The sequence below is a fragment of the Cryptotermes secundus genome, unplaced genomic scaffold (assembly GCF_002891405.2).
Source record: "Cryptotermes secundus unplaced genomic scaffold, Csec_1.0 scaffold487, whole genome shotgun sequence".
Lineage (NCBI taxonomy): Eukaryota > Metazoa > Arthropoda > Insecta > Blattodea > Kalotermitidae > Cryptotermes > Cryptotermes secundus.
Window position 1 is genome coordinate 171,214 of NW_019724589.1, and position 19,738 is coordinate 190,951.

Consider the following 19,738-nt stretch of genomic DNA (forward strand, 5'->3'; position numbering starts at 1 on the left):
GGGGGGGGGGGTAGGGGTCAACATGTCACAATATGATTTAAGGTTTAAATTCACTGTTCGAGATCTGTGGATACATACAAACCGAAATCAGAAAGCAATGTTAAGAAATGATCTCTCACGTCTCACTGATGAGGAGACGAGTTGATCTGTTGAGCACTGATGATTAAATTTCCCGCTTCAAGGTTCAGATATGTAGGCCTAAATTATTGAACAAGTACCTTGTTCCTTTACTGCACAAAACATGTTGAGACATGTTGCAGGAACACGATGCATGCCACTGAGGATGGCGAGGACAAAGAAGGAGGCACGCTTATCCAGGATAATTAAATAAGCGCTCAGAATTACGAACACGAGGCATTCATTGTATATGTAACTTCATTATCGAAATGGAAGTCAAGTTTCGTGGAAGTTTTAAAATTTCATGACAGAACCAAAAAGAAAAATTCCTTGTAAATGTACCGTTCATCATTTCAAGCGCATGCCTAGCCCATCTAAGTTTTTATATTATCCCAAAAATAATAGGTGAGATGTACACATGCACGCGCACATATATACGAATTTTGCATTCTGTTCAAATTCTCTGGTTCTGGGAAAGATTTCGACGGAAGCAATTTTATTTTTAATCCAGATGCCATTTTGAACGGGTTTGACAGTACCTACAAATTTGTGTACAGTATTCTGAGAAACAGGTTGATAAGAAGAATTCCATTCGCATTTTTATGTCCACAAGTGGGCATCGTAATTTTTTCTTTTCGAAAGACCCTACACAACTTCTTGTGATTACGTAAGCTGAGTTACTGCAGAACTTCTCGAAAATGCTGCTGAAATTTTACCAAATTTCTAGGACCTACAAGAAGAAACGGCAACTGTATTTCTATCGTAGGGACCTCTTCACAGCCAGAACTTACCATAAAATTGTACTTGTATGAGGAAAAGAGTATTCCTGCACCAGAATCTTCAGATATTTACTAGACGTTGATTTATAGTTAACGATGATTTGATCCTTGTTAAATATTGTTGAATGATAATGACATGGTACGTCAATGATTAATTTTTAGTAGTTATGGATTTACAAGAAGGCTATCGTGGCCTATTTGAAGATGTCATGGAATTCGCCTGGAGGGAAGCCTTCTTTCAGGATGACCTTAACCTGCTACCCGGATATCTCCGTATTGCAGGTCCCGAAGTTCATTTCTATACGAACCTCTTGGGTATAGATCGAAACTAAATTTTGTAAAGATTCACTAGAAATAATCAGGTCGAATTAAACTTACTTTATTCATAAATGGTAATAGTTATAAATAATTTGGGACACTATGTAAATTTGTTTCATGTGACAGGAAACATGTCATATCGACAAGAAACTTCAACAGATAGTGCACGAAGGTGGTTGCAAATTTGTTCCCCTGGGTTTATGTGCGTCCGTAAATTTACTGTTTCTGACTGCATTGACAGCAAGACACTGTCATGTCCCAGACACGTGTATCACATACTTCAGAATTTCCTCCCAAGTATCATCTTACACGCGCACTTTTGAAAACAGAACACAATGATAAATTTTCGTTGTTGAGTGATACAATTGTAGGGTATTTTGTCGCTATTAACAAGATAAGCATTCTACTAACTTCTCTCCAGACAATAACATCCAGTAGCACCAAGGTTTGGTTAGTGAAGACAAAGTTATCTGAAGCAATTCAAGCAATGCATATGAACCAAGTTGCGCTGAAGCGAACTGTTGTTCGTCCTCCTGTGGAAGTTCCTGGAAATATATACATCAGTTCTGCCACCACTAGCACTTGACTTAGTTTATGAAAGACACTTTCTTTTGCCAGATGGGTCAACAGATCGCATCCCCTGTGCCTTCTCAAGTTGGTCATCATCATCATATACAATGAGGGATTAGTAAGTCTGCTGCAAGTTAAGCTGTTCTACCGGCGTTTCTGCTTCCATACTGACGGATTAGGCCCTCTGGCCCGTTTCCATCAGAATTAATATGCGGTAGCGTAATTGGTTGAAGCACATGCTACAAGCCGGAAGGAAGCGGGGTCATCGGAATTTTCAATTGACCAAATATCTCCTGTCGCATTATGGCCCTGAGGTCTACTCAGCGTCTAACAGAAAAGAATAACAGGAATCATCCTGCGGGTAAAGGGCGGCAGGAGCGTAAGGCTGATAATTTCACGCCATCTGTGAGCCGATTATTTAGAAAATGTGGGAGCCTCGACGTATCACGCCCCTATGGGCCTCCATGGCCTGTTACAGGGACAGATTTACCTTTTACCTTTATAAGGTAGGCTGTTCATATTTGTCTATACGATTTTAATTTGGGGACTCCATTTTTAAGTCATAGATAGTGCTAGCGAAAGGTGGATATTGTATAGGATGTAAATTCGGATTTTCTTCTCAATCAGTGCCTCTGGATTTGGCGTTATGAATTTATTTTCGGCTTCCTTCTCCATTAGGGTGTTAGGTCTAGATGACTAAGCCCACAATTGTCATTGTAAATTTGTCTATTATCTCCAATTGACATAAATTTGATGTCTATATAGGGGTAGCTGATTTTTTTAGTTGTAAAACAATTGTGGTTAGGACATACTAGCGGACCCAAGTTAGCAGGAGCCTATCCAACTTTCTCCTGGGAAAAATTCACCTCCTGAAAAGAATGCATGCTCTCATTTGAATATTCTGCTGTTTTCTAACAACATTACCGTTTTAGATGAGAATACTGAAGTAGCACTTGTAAGGTGAAGCAGAATGGTTTCGCTTCTACAGTCGTGAGAGCGCATTTAATTAGAACCCTTTTAGCGGACAGCTGTAACAAAGCCTAGCGCTGTGCACAGCGGGGGCTATTGTGGCCACAAGACGGACGCCATGAAAGGAATGTAAGAATGAGGTGCTGTTTCGTGTAGTGAATACCGGAATCTGGATCGTGCAGCTTAGCAAATGGAGATACAAGCAGAAAGAAAGTGTGAACATTCCGCCTTCCAGCATATTTATGTTTTCTGTCTTGTAATCAGAGGAGCGGCCTGTCGGGGAGTAAGAAGGGGAAGCCCAAACGTTGCAATAAAATTGCATAAAAACGAAAGCAATAGCACGCCTAAGAACTAACTGGAGGTGAGGCCACGCGGTAGCGTATTTGGTTGAGGTATTATGCTACAAGCTGGAAGGTCGCGGGTTTAATTCCCGATGAGTCGTTGTATTTTTCAAGTGACCTAATCCACCCAGCCGCACTATGGCGCTGGGGTCGACTCAACCTCTTAACAGAAACGAGTACGAGGAATCTTCCTGGGGGTAAAGGGCGGCCGGTGCATAAAGTTGACAACCTTGCTGACGGTTGTCTAGAAAATGTGAAAGCTTCAACGTCTCACAAACCTACGGGCTTCCATGGCCTGTTACTGGGATAACTTTACTTTTACATTTAACTTGCAGCTAACCGGCGAGTTGGTTCACACAGTAACAATTCTGTCTGGTTTTCGGGAGGTGCCCCGGAGTAAATTCGATCGAGACACGGATTATCTTGACAGGATTTCCGCCATCTTCCTCAAGGCATCTAGGCAAATACTGAGACAATGCCTTAAATTAGGTCAAGGACCTTTCTTCGACTTTTCCTTCCAATTCAGTGTTCCTCACCATCCGGATATTAGAGTCTACAGACCAAAAGTGCAAGCCATTCACAGCGTCTTAAATTTACTGCACACGAAATTCTGCAGCTAAAACAGTGCCCATCAAAAGTTCCTCTGAGTGTGCTCGACAGGGTGACAGTGAGACTGAGTCCACTTGGTACTGCGTCCATTGTTTGGCCTATTGTACCAGCCCCAAACGATAGATGATGATGATGATTGTGGAGCAATCGGTGGAATGTGAATTGGCAGGGGAATCCGAAGTACTCGGAAAAATCCTACCCCCTTGCCACTTTATTCACCGCAAATCCCACATGATTTGACCGGGTCTCCAACCCGGACCGCCGCGGTTGGAATACGGCTACTAACTGCCTGAGCTATGGCACGACCTAAAGTGGCAGTTGCTCAGATGCTCAAGGAATTTTCCATCTTTTATGGAGCCCTAAATTTCGGTAATGTATTTGTGCAGCGTTCCTGGCTACAGATCCAGAGGTCCGGGTTCGATTCCCGGCGCTACCAGATGTTTTTCGGAGAAGTAGTTGATCTGGACGGGGTCGACTCAGCTTCGTGATGATAACTGAGGAGCTACTTCAAGGAAATAGCGGCTCCGGTCTAGAAAACCGAAATTAACAGCCGTGGGTATTCGTTGCGCTGACCACGTGGTACCTTCTATCCGCAAAAGGTGGCACTAACTTCGCCGACAAACGGCGATCTCTCAGTCGGTATGGTTCGCTTGAGGACTCAAATCACGGAATTTATTTGTTATGAGGCAGAATAGAAACCGTAGGAAAGACTGGAGTAATTTCGGAATGTAGCGTATTCAGATTTATATTTTAAACTGTCGAAAGAGGTAGGCAGTAGACTGCACAGCAGGGAGAGCAGAAGCAGGCTAGAGCATTCCGCAAGGAGTACATCGACCGCGCTGTCCCGCGACGCGTACAAAGGAACAGCTGAATCGCTGGAAGAACAGCGACCTGCGACCGAAGCCCGGAAATGGCTGCACTGACGGGTTTGTCAAAACACACCAATGGAGCAGCCTCCGGCCTCTATCGACGGGGAAAGACGGCCGAAGCCACGTCATACCATGGCTTCATCAGTGGCTTACACCTCGACAAGTGAGTGGGATGGAAACTGAAGGGTGTCGAGTGTTGCTAGTTATGAGTGCATAAGGGCTGCTCCCAACAGTAGCTGAATATAAGAGATCAAAACAGATTAGTTTAATGAGAAAAGTCGAACTGAAAATAATATTATTTCAGTAGCAATGTGGCGAGCCGAGTAATGAAGAATGAGGTCAAGGGCCAATATGAGGTCACTGAGGACATGGGAATTTGAGCATTATCATGGAGCTCAGAGAATTTCCACATATTTCATTAAATGTAGGGTTAGCGTAAGCGCCTGTCTCCTCATTCTGGAACCTTATTCCCATCCCCGACTCGAGTTAACATCAATTAACACAGTCGTTATTGGACTTGGTGGCCGCCCACTGAGGGAGAGCCGTGCTAGGTTAGTAGCGGCAGATTGGCAATTGCAATCCCAGCGGCCATACTTCCAGTGGTGGCCGTGTTGCAAAACAAGTTGCAAAAGTGTTCATAAAACCACAATACTGGTCCCTGTTTGGGGCTAGGTAAATCAAATTCACGCTTTCTCATCCTAGTTACTTGAAAATGATTTTTTTTTTGTTCATAAGATGTTCAAGCCTGTACACGAAATCACCTACAATTTTTTTCTTGAGACTAACACCCTAATTGTAGATGCGCACTGGTCTTTCTCTCTCTTCTTTGTCTCTGCTCTTTGGGGTACATATTGCAAGTCATTACTACTCCGATTCGTTAATTCATTGGCCAGTGGCTCTACAGCCCTTTGTTGGGCCTTGGCTCCTTCAGTTTCGTAGTCTTTTTCGCACAGACGGTACGACTCCTTGGACGAGTGATCAGCCCGTCTCAAGGCCGCTACCTACACATACAATAACACAAACAGAATAAACGCAAACACAGACATCCGAGCTTTGAGTGGGATTCGAACCCACGACCTCGGCTTCCGAGCGAGTGAAGACTGTGCATGCCTTAGACCGCTCGGCTACCGTGACCGGCACAATGTTAAAATACTTTGTGTAAAAATATAATAAGTCAGATTATATAAAAAAACTAAGAGTTATTGTATAAAACAAGATAAAACTTAATTGATGTTATACAACATCGAATCAGTCGTTGATTTTTTACTTTTCTTACGTTTCTATGGACCAATTGGAAGTTCGATAATTCATTTATATAAGAATGTATAGGAGGCCCGTGATGTTGCAAATTGATTAATTGTGTAGTCGGTGTCTCATCTTATGAAGAATTGTCCGTACTGTATGGAAAGTAAACAACGAGTCGTGGAGGCGATACGTTCTTCCGAAACGTCGGTTAATACAATATCCACACGGCGCCACATCCCAGAAGACGGCTTTCTGCACAGTCACCGCCGTGAAAACTTCAAATCTTACATAGGCTCAGACGTGTTTGTCGGTCTTTCTTATCGTCCTGACAAAGAAATTATATTAACGATATAACAAACAAAGCATTGTAAGCCACGGCTCATTCGGTTGTCAGATCGGAGACAAGAAACTTCGTTAAGTGAAACACACTCACAGGTTTTGTGTACTCAGGTTCTTGACTAGAACAGTCTGGCTTCCGAGGATTTCCCGATTTCAAGATGAGGGAACCTGGACAGAAGTTTGCAGAGAAGTTCTGGTCCCTGTGAGATAGAGCGCTAGAAAACTCAACTCCCACGGCACAGAACTTTCTTCGAAATTTGACGTGAACTGGTGCAGAAATTGCCTGCATTTATTGAACCGTAAGCTTCAGCACCTATTTCACAAACCCTGCCAATTCGCTCTATCACAGAACAAAAACCTCATGCTATTCCTTGGTGCTGTTCTAATGTCACCTACACAGCGATCTCATATACAGTCTGTGATAATTTAGAGCAACGAAATCTAGTCAGCTCAGTATTTCTACCCTCTCGTTTCGTAAGTAAAAGTAAAGTTATCTCTGTAACAGACCGTGGAGGCCCATAGGGGTGTGAGATGTTGAGGTTCCCACACTATCTAGACAATCGGCTCACTGATGGCGGCAAGGTTGTCAGCCCTACGCGCCGGCCGCCCTTTACCCCCAGGAATATTCCCGGTATTCATTTCTGTTAGAGGCTGAGTCGACCCTAGGCCCATAGTGCGACTGGAAGGATGAAGTGAATTGAAAAAATCCAGTGACCTCATCGGTACTTGAACCCGCGACCTTCCGGCTTGTAGCATAGTGCCTCAACCAACTACGCTTTTTTTTTGTAGTAAATAAATGCTGAAGAAGAGATTTAATATTAGTTTTATGATTGCGCAATAATGAAATAAACGCGTTTTTATATAAATATGGGTTAGCGATGCCCGCGAATATTGGTATTTACGACTTCCCTTATGATTTACTACCCAATGTGCATTAAGTTCCTTTTCATAATGTCTATGGCGCCCTCACAGATGAAATATGGAACGGAACAGCAGGAAGATGGCTGCAGCCCTACGTCATCGTTACGCTGCGTCGAGTCCTATTATTTCATGGTGTCCGCTGAGTTTTAACTGCGCACGAAACTTGTTCATGTTTCCGTAACACAAACTCAGCTCTCAGGATGTGTACGGCGATTTTCTGATAGCACTGTACGAGAAATGTATTCGCTATCATATCATTATCGAGTCTAAAATCCAGGTCGTAATTGAAATATCACCTGCAACGAACGGAAGACAGGTGAATTTCTAAGAAAACTCTACCAAACAAACCTAAAGGAAAACAAAAGGAATATTTCATGATGATGGCCCATGTACGCCGGAAACATGTTTTAAAGCGAAGAAACATATGAAAAACTAGAGACATTTTATTGATCTGATAATCACTTTAGTGTATAAGTTATGCTATTAGCGTCTTAGTGAAATTTTATGATTTTAATAACATCGTAAAGTATTAAAGTGGCATTATTAGCGAGAAACATATTCTAGATGAATTTCACATTTTAAAATATTGTTGCTTTATTGAGAGGTGCTTCAATAATAAGACTAAAAGAAGGGGAAACATAACATTCACAGTTCAGGTGGAGGAATCAACATACTCTTCAAGAGGACGGAACAGACAGCGCATGGCCTAATCCATGAAGATGACAGGGAAAGCGCCGGTTGCTAAGTGCTTCTTTTAACGAAAAAGTATAGCGATTTCACAGAATTATACTGGTGTAACAGTGATAACTGTAACCTGGCTATTAATACATCGACATATAAAGCAAATTATCAGTTAATGTTTCACTGTCTCTCTTTCTGTTGTTCATTTCAGAGTTCACTTCCTTTGTTTCGCCAAATTATTCGTACCTTTTCTCCATTTTAGCTCAGATCAGAGGCCACAAAGAGCAAAATATAAAATTCCGAAGGAGTAGAACAACAAGCAACACACATATGATGTGTAGCAGGAACAAAGCTTAAATAGAATTTGAAATATTGGCTGTAAATACGTACTTTAATATCTATTTTAATTATAATTTAATTTGTAATTTTAATTTGATCTCTGAAATTGAGGGAGTGTCATGTATAAGGTGTAAATAAATCCAATCAACCAATCCAACCCCGTCAAATAAGTCACGCAAACCCAACACATGACGCTACACAGTGGAGTTATGGGAAAATTGCCGGCGGGTACAATGTACAGAAGGTTGAGAATTGCTGCCCTAGGTTTTACACTTGACTAAAGCGAGGCATGATGAAACTTGCTCGGCAATAATTAATACAGATTCAGAATACCAGATTTTATGTGCGGTTAATCTGTTAAGTACTTTCGGATATGAATTATAGTGACGGAAGGACGGACGGCGCAACCTCTCATGCATGTGTTCATGCCGTATGCGTTACGCAAAGAAGGCACAATGGGCACGGTTTCCATTTTGTTCTCACTTTTCCTTGTTGTGCTGCAGCAGGGAGCACAACGGGAGGTACGTTTTGTATAAACACTTGGACGAACATAAATCAGAGGGTGCAGTGTGCGCCAATATCTAGCGTTTGTGTCCAGAGCGTCACAACACGACGCCTCCCCCCCCCTACATCAGCTCTCGGTACTTGCGGAATGAGCATGTAGTGGTATTTCCTGTACCCAACACAAATGCTAAATTTTAATGGCTTACGGTGTACGGTACTTCCATTTTAACGACGAACATAAAGTTCAGCTTTTTCAGTGAATTTACTAGTAAGTGAACATTTAGCTCAGACAAGACTTCCCCAAAAATTTTTCCAAGGAACAATTTCGGTTTAAATATAGCTGTGCCGACAAAACTAAAAGCGGCACAGGTTGCCATAGTAAATAATAATAATAACAATTCAAGTCAGTTCTTTATTATTTATGTGGGAGCACGCGGTAGCGTAGTTGGTTGAGACACTATGCTACAAGCCGGAAGGTAGCGGGATCGAATCCCGATGAGGTGGATTCTTTCAATTGACTTAATTCTTTCAGCTGTGCTATGGCCTTGGGGTCGACTCAGCCTCTAAAAGAAATGAGCACCAGGAATATTCCTAGAAGGTAAAGGCTGCTAACCTTACCGCCAGCTATGAGCCTATTGTCTAGAAAATGTGGGAGGCTCAACGCCTCACAACCGTCTGGGCCTCCACGGCCTGTTACAGGGATAGTTTTACCTTTACCTTTATTGTAGTTATGTACCGAGCCAACAGCTACAAGGCCAATTACAGACAAAGCACAGTGTAGATGCATTATGATGATAATGATAATAATAATAATAATAACAATAACAATGATGATGCTGATGATGTTTCCCTTACCCATTCATCCCGCAGAATTAGCGACAGGCACGTCTGTATGTAAGAAATGAAGGGCAGTTTCAATTTTGATGTCCTTGCTGCAGTTAAGCTTCTTATTGCAATTTTCTCGTGAGTCGTACCGTACGGTCTGAGAGGGACATAACGTTTCGGAGAAGCACACACTGCCTCTATCTGGAAGGGTGCAGGATGGAGAGAGAATGTTCTGTCGAGATGTGCGTATCCACCTACAGCCTTACCGAGACTAACGGCCGTGGGATTCCGTTTCGCGGACCACGTGACACCCTCTATCCGCAAAAGTTGGCGTTAACTTTGCCGACAAGCGACGGTCGCCCGGTCGGTATAGTTCGCTTGCAGACTACAGGCAATGGATTTTGTTTGATTGGTTTTCATTGACTTTTATAGTGGTAATTCATTCACAATGTCTTTCTTTACAGACGGAAGGACTCCTTGGACGAGTGATCAACCTATCGCAAGGCCGCTACCTACACACAGGGGAACACAAACACAGAATAAACGCACGCAAAGACATCCATGACTTTAGTGGGATTTGAACACACGATCCCAGCTTTCGAGCGAGCCACTGTCATCGGCTTTATAGTGGTAATACCACACAAATACCGCTGCCACATGGACAGAGTGTACCAGACACAGCGATCTCTTACCCGATTCAGCTGTAAGGATATGCGGGTATGAAAGTTGAGTGGCGCTTGAATGTGGCCACAGATGCACGAGCTCTACAGAGACAAGTTACGGATGGGTGGAAATATTCAGATATTGGCGGATGGGCGCTGTTGTTGCTGCTGCTCTTTCTGTGAGACAAAGAGGGTAAGGTGTGTTAAGATTACAGAGCAGTTCGATTAGCGCATGCGCGACGAAAGAAGATTTACCTACGATACTGCATCTGTAGTGGAAGAGAATTTGTCAAGGTTTAACCAAAACATTGTATTCCGAAGGAAGCAGGAAGCTTCTGACATATGTATCAAAAACAGAATGATTACGCATACACAAAACAGCAGAACAGACCCTGCCCAACTGCCATGTGGTGATTTTCCAAACCGCGCCATAAAATTACTCTTAAGTCTGTACTTGGCTTCATAGATGAGCCTCGCCATAGCTCAAGCGCTTAGTCGTTGGCTTCCTACCAAGGCGGCCTGGGTTCGATCTCTTGTCTGGTCAAGTGGGATTTGTGGTGGACAAAGTGGCGTTGGGGTAGGCTTTCTCCGAGTACTTCGGTTTCCCCTGTCAATCTTCATTCCACCAATTGCTCCACAATCACCCTCACCTATCATCTGGGGCTGGTACAATAAGCCAGAAGCGGCCGCAGTACAAGGGACCTAGTCCCACCCCAGTAGCAGTAAAAAATACCTTCATAAATTATCTATATGCCTAGTGACACGGAAAGGACAATTCAGCTTAATGGATACTCTTTCAGACCCAGTATTCGGTGTGAATATGATTTCCAGTTAATCTCGTAATTGAAAACTCAATGTATGATTCCTTTATCAAAATGTAAATGTTAGTATGGACTTCAGGGAGGAGCCGAGATAGCGCAGTCAGTAGAGCGACTAGCTACGGGCTGGACGACCGAGGTGTTCGAAGTTCGAATCCCGGTAGGGTCAAGAATATTCTCTTCTCCACCTCGTCCAGACCGGCTCTGCGGCACACTCAGCCTCCTATCCAATGGGTACCGGGGGTAAAACGACAGGGGCGTGAAGCTGACCACTCACCTCAAACTAGTGCCAAGGTCAAGAAAATATGTACATGCGTCATTTCAGAAATGATGCACACAATTTTTTGATTACGTCCATGTTTATTTATTTTTTAATATCTCTTTACAGTCCTTCAATATAGTCCCCTTGCTTCTCAAAGACCGAGTCCCAACGTGTGGGAAGCTTTACTGTTCCATCCAGGACACCATCTTTGTTTATCTGTCGAATTGCTCGGGTAAGTGCAGCAGAAAGCTCTTCCAGAGAGGGAAAACAACGGCCTCGCATAGGTTTTTTCAACTTTGGGAATAAGTCGAAGTCTGGTGGACTCATGTCCGGGCTGTAGGGAGCATGAGGCAACACCTCCCAACCGTATTGGCGCAGCTTTTCTGTTACGACATTCCTGATGTGCAGGTGAGCGTTGTCATGGAGAATGATCAGCCCAGCCTCGAGCAACTGAGGTCGGTTTTTCTGCATTTTTCTGCGCAGATTTTGCATAAAGGCACGATAATAAACTGCTGTGACACTTTTCCCGTACGGAACTCTGTCTGTCATGATGATTTCTTGGGGACCATAAGCAAAGATCATCAATTGTTTGACCTTTGATTGAGATCGTCGAAATTTTTTTGGTCGTGGGGAAGATGGACCTCTCCACTCGTTGGACTGTGAGTTCAGCTCCGGTTCAAAGTCTCTAACCCACGTTTCATCAGTAGCGACAAGTCGATAGAAGAATGCTTGACCTTCAACGTCGAATCTTTATTTCAGCAAGGTTGCAATGTCGAGGCGTTTCTGCTTCTGTTCAGCAGTCAAGCAGCGAGAGACCCATCGCGCAGAAATCTTTCTCTTCATTAAATAATTTGTCAGAATTCGGAATATTGACGTTGGTGGAATCCCCGTGGTTTCAGAAAGTTTCTCACATGTCGCACGACGATCTTATTCAAGAACACCTGACACAAGTTTCACACTTGATTCATCTGTTGATGTTTTCGGCCTTCCTGGCCTTGGATCATCGTTTATGCTCACACGACCGCCTGGAAAACAACTAGCCCAGCGAGAAACTGTACTACTATCCACTGTTAACTCGCCACAAAAACTTCACTTAAAGCACTGTGGATTTCTGTCAGTTTTTTTCCACGTAAAGTTTCGATTTTCAACAGTCACAATAACGGAGAACAGTGCAGGCTCCATTTCTAACCCACATTATTTAAGAACAGAGTACATTATAAATGAAACAAAATAACTCGCTTCTTTCTCAAGCCGTGAACTGTAACTGACGTGAGGCTCACTGTTGTTGCGTCATCTATTCCGCAGTGTTGCTAACCTGTGCATTATTTATGAAATGACTTACGTATGTATACATCCAATTCCCCCATACGCCTTCATGGCGTAGTGCTTAATTAATTAAGCACAGGGACGACTTTGCCTTTAACTTTACCTTAGGGCGACAAGTTGCGGAAGTTCCGGGAACTGACCCAGAATTTTGTCCGCTGTTGGGCTGTTGTGTCGCATTCTCGAAATTTCGGGCACGGCTACAACAGTAACGGGTAATATCGGGACTGTATTTCAAAACATGCGCAGTTCAGTAGGTGGATATGAAAGTACTAGAGGGACTTAGTCACACGAACCCGGGCCGCCGCGGTGGGAAGCCAGCGGCTAACAGCCTGAGCTATAGCGCGGCCTATCCTACGCAATAAAGCCTTGCTGGAACTTTCTCCTCTGCTCACAGCTAAGTCCACTTGCTAATATAATAATACTATATTGTGGAATCCTGCTGTACACACAGCAGGAGAGTACACAACCCAACAACCCAAACACGCATGCGCATCCAGGGAACTTCTATATTAACAACATAAGCAACAACAGAAGGCAGCAGTTTTCCTTGCCCAGCAATTTTAATACCTGATGATGACCATATTCGTCGAAACATATAGTGATAAACTTTTAAAGTGAAAAACTTTTAACAAATTTGATAAAGTATAGTATTTCACGTGAGACTGTAAAAAACTAATTGACACTGAGTCCACTTCCTAACCCTATTCCACCTTTGTTCTCTAAACAGTATGTACGAGGTAGTTCTACAAGCGGGACTAGCGGGCACTGCCTGGGAACCTTCAAACGCAGAAAACTATTTTGTTCTCACAAAAACATAGTATCTCTCACTGGTCCCTTTTATTTTCTCCGTCTGTCTCTCCCCCTTTTCTTCAGGCTTTAGAGGATTCATCTGATCTTAATGAGCAGCAGACATGTAACGTGCACATCTAAACGCGGTAATTAGGACTTGCTGTACCCTCGCAGATCACATATTCAGAATCACAGGTCTGTACTGCAGGAAACATGAAACCAGAACACCACACTGCGGAAACCATTGAGGGTATGGAATGCGTAAATAAATGTATTTTTCTCGACGTAATCAGATCCACAAATAATAATTCATGACATGCAATGAAACTACTGACTCATAGATTGCTCACACAACACGTATATTTCTGGAGCTGACGCAGCGGTGGGGAGGAACCGCGAAACGGCTAACATGTAAGATTGCTGTGAGGGTGAAGAGGGGAGAAATAACAACACAGAAAAATATTCAATAAATAATTTTTCTCTTAATAGCTCTATTGGGGGGGGGATGAGGCCCAAAATGCCACAGCATTGGCACCAGTCCTCAATTTATTAAATCCCATAACCATAAAACGTTACTTTATCTCTGTATAGGCCCAACATGAAGCGCCCTTGTGATCCTACCATAACAGATACTGATAATATAAAATTTGGTTTCTAAACTGACAAATAATTCAGTAACTGCGTATAATTTTATTGTTACTTTATACGATCATAATAAGAGGTCAGTGAGTGATAGCCTAGACTTGTGTCTGGGAGAGGGTCGCTTCGGATCTCGACCGGGTTACAGACTATCCTGACGTACGTTTTCGAGATATTCCTCAAGCTCTCCATTCGAATCACAGAACGGTATGTTCAAAGAGTCACAACTTTCTCCTTTCAATTTCTCATCTGCTAATCATACAACTTCTGCAGCTATAAATTATCAGTAACGAATCCAAATATCGACAAATCAATCCATCAATCAATGAATAAATAAATTAGAATATCAGTAAATCTGGCACCTAATCGATCATTCAATAAATCGGTAGAACCTAATACATGACTGCTTTTTGGTAGTTTCCCAGTGCTCAGTATTTGAACGGGCACGGCATTTTAAGGATACTTATAGAAGTTCGGTTTAATTTCCCAAATAAACAATTAGACGGCTAACATTATAGAGGATATTAGGAAAATGTCCTAAAAAGATAACAGAGAGCCGGGGAGGAAACAAATAATACAATATTAGGGAAGAATGAAGCTTAATTAATAATGTCCCTTTATTCTACGATCCAGGGTGCGTTCAGGTATTTTGTGTAGGCAACCTTATGGAAGAAAGGTCTCACCCCCGTATGCATATGGATCCAGTAAATTTCTAATGATGACGTAATGGTCTACGTCACTAACTGACGACCACCGCTCTCGTTCCCGTAACAGATGACACAGACTGGACAGCTAAGCAATAAGAACCAATGCTTCGGATCGTCAGTAAGATTCACAACAAGCTCTAGTGGCCTAAATGTCGACAGTAGATAATGATAACAATAAAGATATGCCATGGCCTTTATTCCGCAAACGAACTATACCGACCAAGCGACCGCCGCTTGTCCGCGAAGTTAGTGCCAACTCTAGCGGATAGAAGGTGTCGCGTGGTCAGCGCAACGGTTCCCCACGGCCGTTAATCTCGGTTTTCTAGACCGGAGCCACTATTTCCTTGAAACATCTCCTCAGTTATCGTCACGAGGCTGAGTGGACCCCGTTCCAGACCCACTACTTCTCAGAATATCTGGTAGTGCCGGGAATCAAACCCGGGACCTCTGGATCTGTATCCAGGAACTCTGACTACTAGACCACAGAGGCAGTCAATAATAATAATAATAATAATAACAATAATAATAATCCAATTCAATTCTTTATTATTTATGTGCCGAATCAACAGCCGCAAGGCCAATTGCAGACAGAGCACAGTGTAGATAAAAGTAATTATATTATAGACAAACACATTATAAAGTCAAAGACAAATTACAGGCAAGCACTGGGGAAAACACAATAATGTAGGAAATTAAACAAACAAACAAATGACAATAATAGCAATAATAATAATTTCATTAACATAAATCTAAGTGTTATTGAGAAGTGAGAAATGAAACATATAAATATTAATTAAGAAATGAAAAGTATAGATTTTCAGAGGATAATAATAACTCAGTTTATTGTTTTATTGCACATGCAAAAAATAATAATCCTAACAATTATACTATATTTAAAAATCGTTTGGGGAGAACTTTCCTGGCTCCAAATACGTCAACATCCCTGCAGACAATATTAGCAGCTGCTGCACATCCAGCAGAGGGACAATTTTTACATGAGGAGCAAACATTGAACAATGCAAAGTCTCTGATATACCGAGCAGGAACTCGGGGACCAACAATTTCCAGCACAGAAGGGCAGAATTTCGAGCCAAAATAAACGTGAATAAGAAAGAGAGCACAAGGCGATATCTCGTAGTACGTAAAGTATGCAATTTTAACTCCTCCAGAGCAAGAGAATAACTGTAATGAACTTGAGGAAAGAAACGATTAAAACAGAGGGCCGCAAACCTCTGCTGGATGCGTTCCAGCTATTGGCATCAGTTGACGTAATCGAATTCCAGACTACGGACGCATATTCAAGCTTAGATCTAACTAACGCAGTGTACAATCTGAGCATACAGTCTAGAGATGAGATATTGAAAGTATTGTTACGAACTAGACCCAACAGTTTAGCACAGTGAGAGAATATGTAATTGACCTGGTCATGGAAATATAGCTTAGCGTCAATAAACACTCCCAGGTCTTTTACAGAATCGGTCCGGGCTATTGACGATTGACAAAGTTTATAACCGTAGATCAGTGCGTTGGTTTTCCTGGAGAAAGATATAACTTTAGTTTTACTGCGTTGAGTTTCATACAGTTAGCAATGCTCCAGCCTTGTATAGAGTTAATGTCAGACTTAAGTAGATAGCAGTCCTGAGGAGAAATGATGGTTCGGTAAATTTTGACGTCATCAGCAAAAAGCAGACACACAGAGTGGGCAACTGCATCACACATGTCATTAATAAACACATTGAAGAGAAGGGGTCCCAAGACAGATCCCTGAGGTACACCGGAGAGAACTTCAAAAGGTGAGNAATAATAATAATACGAATTCCTCAATATCCTTACATTAAGTAGAATAATTAAATGAAATGCAGGCACATTAAATTGTGCTGTGTAGGCTCTCTCTTTAGTGTACTTGGAAGGTGATTTTTATTAAGAGTTCTTCTATCTTCTGGAATGTAACGCCGTGTAGCCTAGTGAATGTCAACCGACGTTATGGAGGAATATGTCACCCCAATTTTCGGGTTGAAGAGTAAACCTACAAAGAAACAAACGCAGAACAGGCAGTTGGTTCATGCTTGGCTTACTGATCAAGCCTGAGGATAGAGGCAAAATGTTACTTCGAAATATCAGTTAACTTTCAACAGACTGCATGGTATTGTGTCCCAGAAGATAGAAACCTTCATTTATATTGTTAGTATTGCGTTATTTTACTGACATCTGTTATCCCTGACTCCTCCATAACCTCTTCATTACCTTCATCAGCCCTCATTTTGTATCTCTTTTCCGCTTCCTTTCTCCAGTCTTCTCATTCCTTCCTTCGTTAGCGTCCAACATTCAGGTCCACATAAAAGCGCTGATATGGTTATTACTGTGTACGATTAATCGTGACTGGTTTCCGAATGATTCTGCAGCAAACATGCATGGGAACATATCTGACGTTTCAAATTACGTATGTGAAATTGGCAACAGCGCACTGGAATATGAAGGTTCAGCGTAACCGAATCGTTGGCACAGAAAAGCGATTTAAAATATGAAATGACTCGCTTTTGCTGTTTTTCTCCGGCTTGTTTTCCGTCAAATATTGAAAATTTCAATTGTACATTGTACTCGTAGCATTTTAGTTCTCCACAGAATTTATGACATAATTTAACTGGTAAGAGTCACAGCTAAATTTGGATTGCTATTTAAATTTTTGAATTTATACTCAGCATATTCAGAAATTGTCCAACACCGAAGAACTGGAGAATTTGGCGTTGTTACCACATGAGACCTCTGTTTACTGTGAATGTTCTATTGTAGAAAAACCTGTATAATATGTAGTACCTACTAGTACTACTACTAATACTGAAGTAATTACCCATGAACAGAGGTCGCTGTTGCAAATCTCGACTATACGGTAATTTTCATAATATTAATAAAATCTGTTAATGAAGAACGCCATGTTGTGGAGATAAAAATTTTGAGAGTGGTGTGTGGCCATAAATCTGTCCCAGAGAATTCAGGTCGTTACAAGTCAGTTTAGTAACCATACTCACCGCTTGAATTGCAAGTGAAGTGGCGGTCGCTACACACGGCTGTAGTGTCACCTGCAGACAGCGATGTGAAGTACCAGGAACAGAGTTACCCAACCCCACGCGGGGCGGGGCTGCTCACAGGCCGCATTTCCGTGGTGAACCGCGGCTGGCAGCTCACCTGTACCAGAGACACAAAAATGAAGAAATGGGTGTAATTAAGCCACATACACAGTGCGTCTAGGTTCTGTTAGGACTGTGTTCATTAGCAATACAAGAAGTGAATTATTTTCAAAATTTCACTCCTTTATTCAAAATAGTCTCCTTCTGAATCAATACATAGCTGGAATCGATTGGAAAGTTTTCGAAAACAGTCACTGTACTCCTTATGTGGAATCATATTTAAAACTGCTGTAGATTCCCTTTTGATGTCCTGGATGGTGCCGTGACGGTCTCATTTCATCGCCAACTTAACTTTTGGAAACAATCTGAAATCTGCTGGAGCCAAATCTGGCGAATGTGTAGGATGATCAAGGGCTGTGACCCCTTTTCTGACCAAAAAATCTTCGATTTGTGGGGTGGGGCATTGTCATGGAGGAGCGACAGGAACCTTGCTCTCGATATTCAGGTCGAATTCGAAGAATTGTCGCCCACAAACGATTGAGGACTCGAGATAATAATCAGAATTCACTGTTTGACCTTCTGGCAGAAATTCCTTATGAATGATTCCTTTGGGATCGAAGAAAACGGTTAGCAGTGTCTTTACTCGACTCTTTTGCATGTGCACTCTCTTTGGTTTCGGCTTCTTTGGGCTCTACCACGCTGCACTCTGCCGCTTTGTGAGAGGCTCATATTGAAACACCATGTCTCATCACCAGTAACAATCGATTTTGTAAATTTTGTATCACTTTGGGCCGACCTTAACATATCTCTGCAGTGTTCCACTCTGGTATGTTTTTATCGCCTGACAGCGCGTGCTGTACAAACCGCGCACAGACCTTTCGTTTGCGCAAATCCTGGTCAAAATTTGATGCACAGTACTTTTTGGTATTCCCAAAAGCTCCTCGATGAGACTTGCAGAAACACATTTGTCTGATGCAAGGATTTCGGTCACTATTTTCACATTTTCTTCAATGCTACTCGTTCTCCGCTTTGATGCACGTGGAGCGTCTTCAATGTACTCCCTGCCATCATGAAATATAGCATACAATCGAAAAATGTTCGAGCGAATCAAACAATCACTACCGTACACACTTTTTATCATTTCGTACGCTTCTCCGGCTGTTTTGCCTAACTTAAAAAAAATGTTGTTGGCTCTCTGTTCAACCGTCATTTTCTGACGACCGTCAGAACAGTACTGTTACTTTCAAGGTCATAACACATAATGCAGCGATGCTTGCATTTTGAAATTATAGACAACCACAGCTGAAACTTCAAGAATCTTAACGCCACAACTCGCCAACAGATGGCATTGCAGGGCAAAATTAAAAAAGGAAGAAAGAAAAAAAATAGTCCTAACGGATCCTGGACGCACCGTGTATACAGGCACCTGGCATCCATCAGAAAAACAGATTTGCCGAGGATATGCAGGAAATTCACTCATATCAGAAACATAGGGTTGGAGATACGAGTGTAATTAGAGGTGGATATACCGGCAGCTCACCTCCATTAGAAGCATAGTTACAGATATACCTGTACAGGCAGATATCCTGCATCAGAAACAGTTACATGCGGATATACAGGCAGTCTTCTCTCGCTCTGAGGCTAGCATCGTGCTATCGAATACAACTCAGGGCATGGATTTTTGGTGTGTGTATGCATTTATTCTGTGTTTGTGTTGTCTTGTGTTTAGGCAGTGACCTTGCGACGAGCTGATCACTCGTCCAAGGGGTCCTACCGCCTGTGGAAAATATTGTAACGTGTTTCGTTACTGAATACGCCGTAGAGATCGTTAATTGGTTTATTTAACAACCTACAAATCACGGCTACAATTAATTATAACAATGTTACGGGTTTCCACACTTTACAAACCCTACAACAAAATCTCTTAACACTATCTTCAAGAGTCTTCACGTATTAAGAACGCGGGAGCTGTACAATTCTCCCT

At 42.3% G+C, this 19,738-nt stretch overlaps 1 protein-coding gene across 1 annotated transcript in view; it reads right to left on the minus strand.

Moving 5' to 3' along the window:
* LOC111862349 overlaps positions 1–19,738 on the minus strand; it is a 426,180-nt gene that overhangs the window by 6,011 nt on the left and 400,431 nt on the right. Inside the window, exon 8 of the mRNA XM_023847658.2 lies at positions 17,656–17,812. Coding sequence (XP_023703426.1) covers positions 17,703–17,812 — 110 coding nt within the window. The 3' untranslated portion in view covers positions 17,656–17,702. The remainder of the gene's footprint in view (positions 1–17,655; positions 17,813–19,738) is intronic.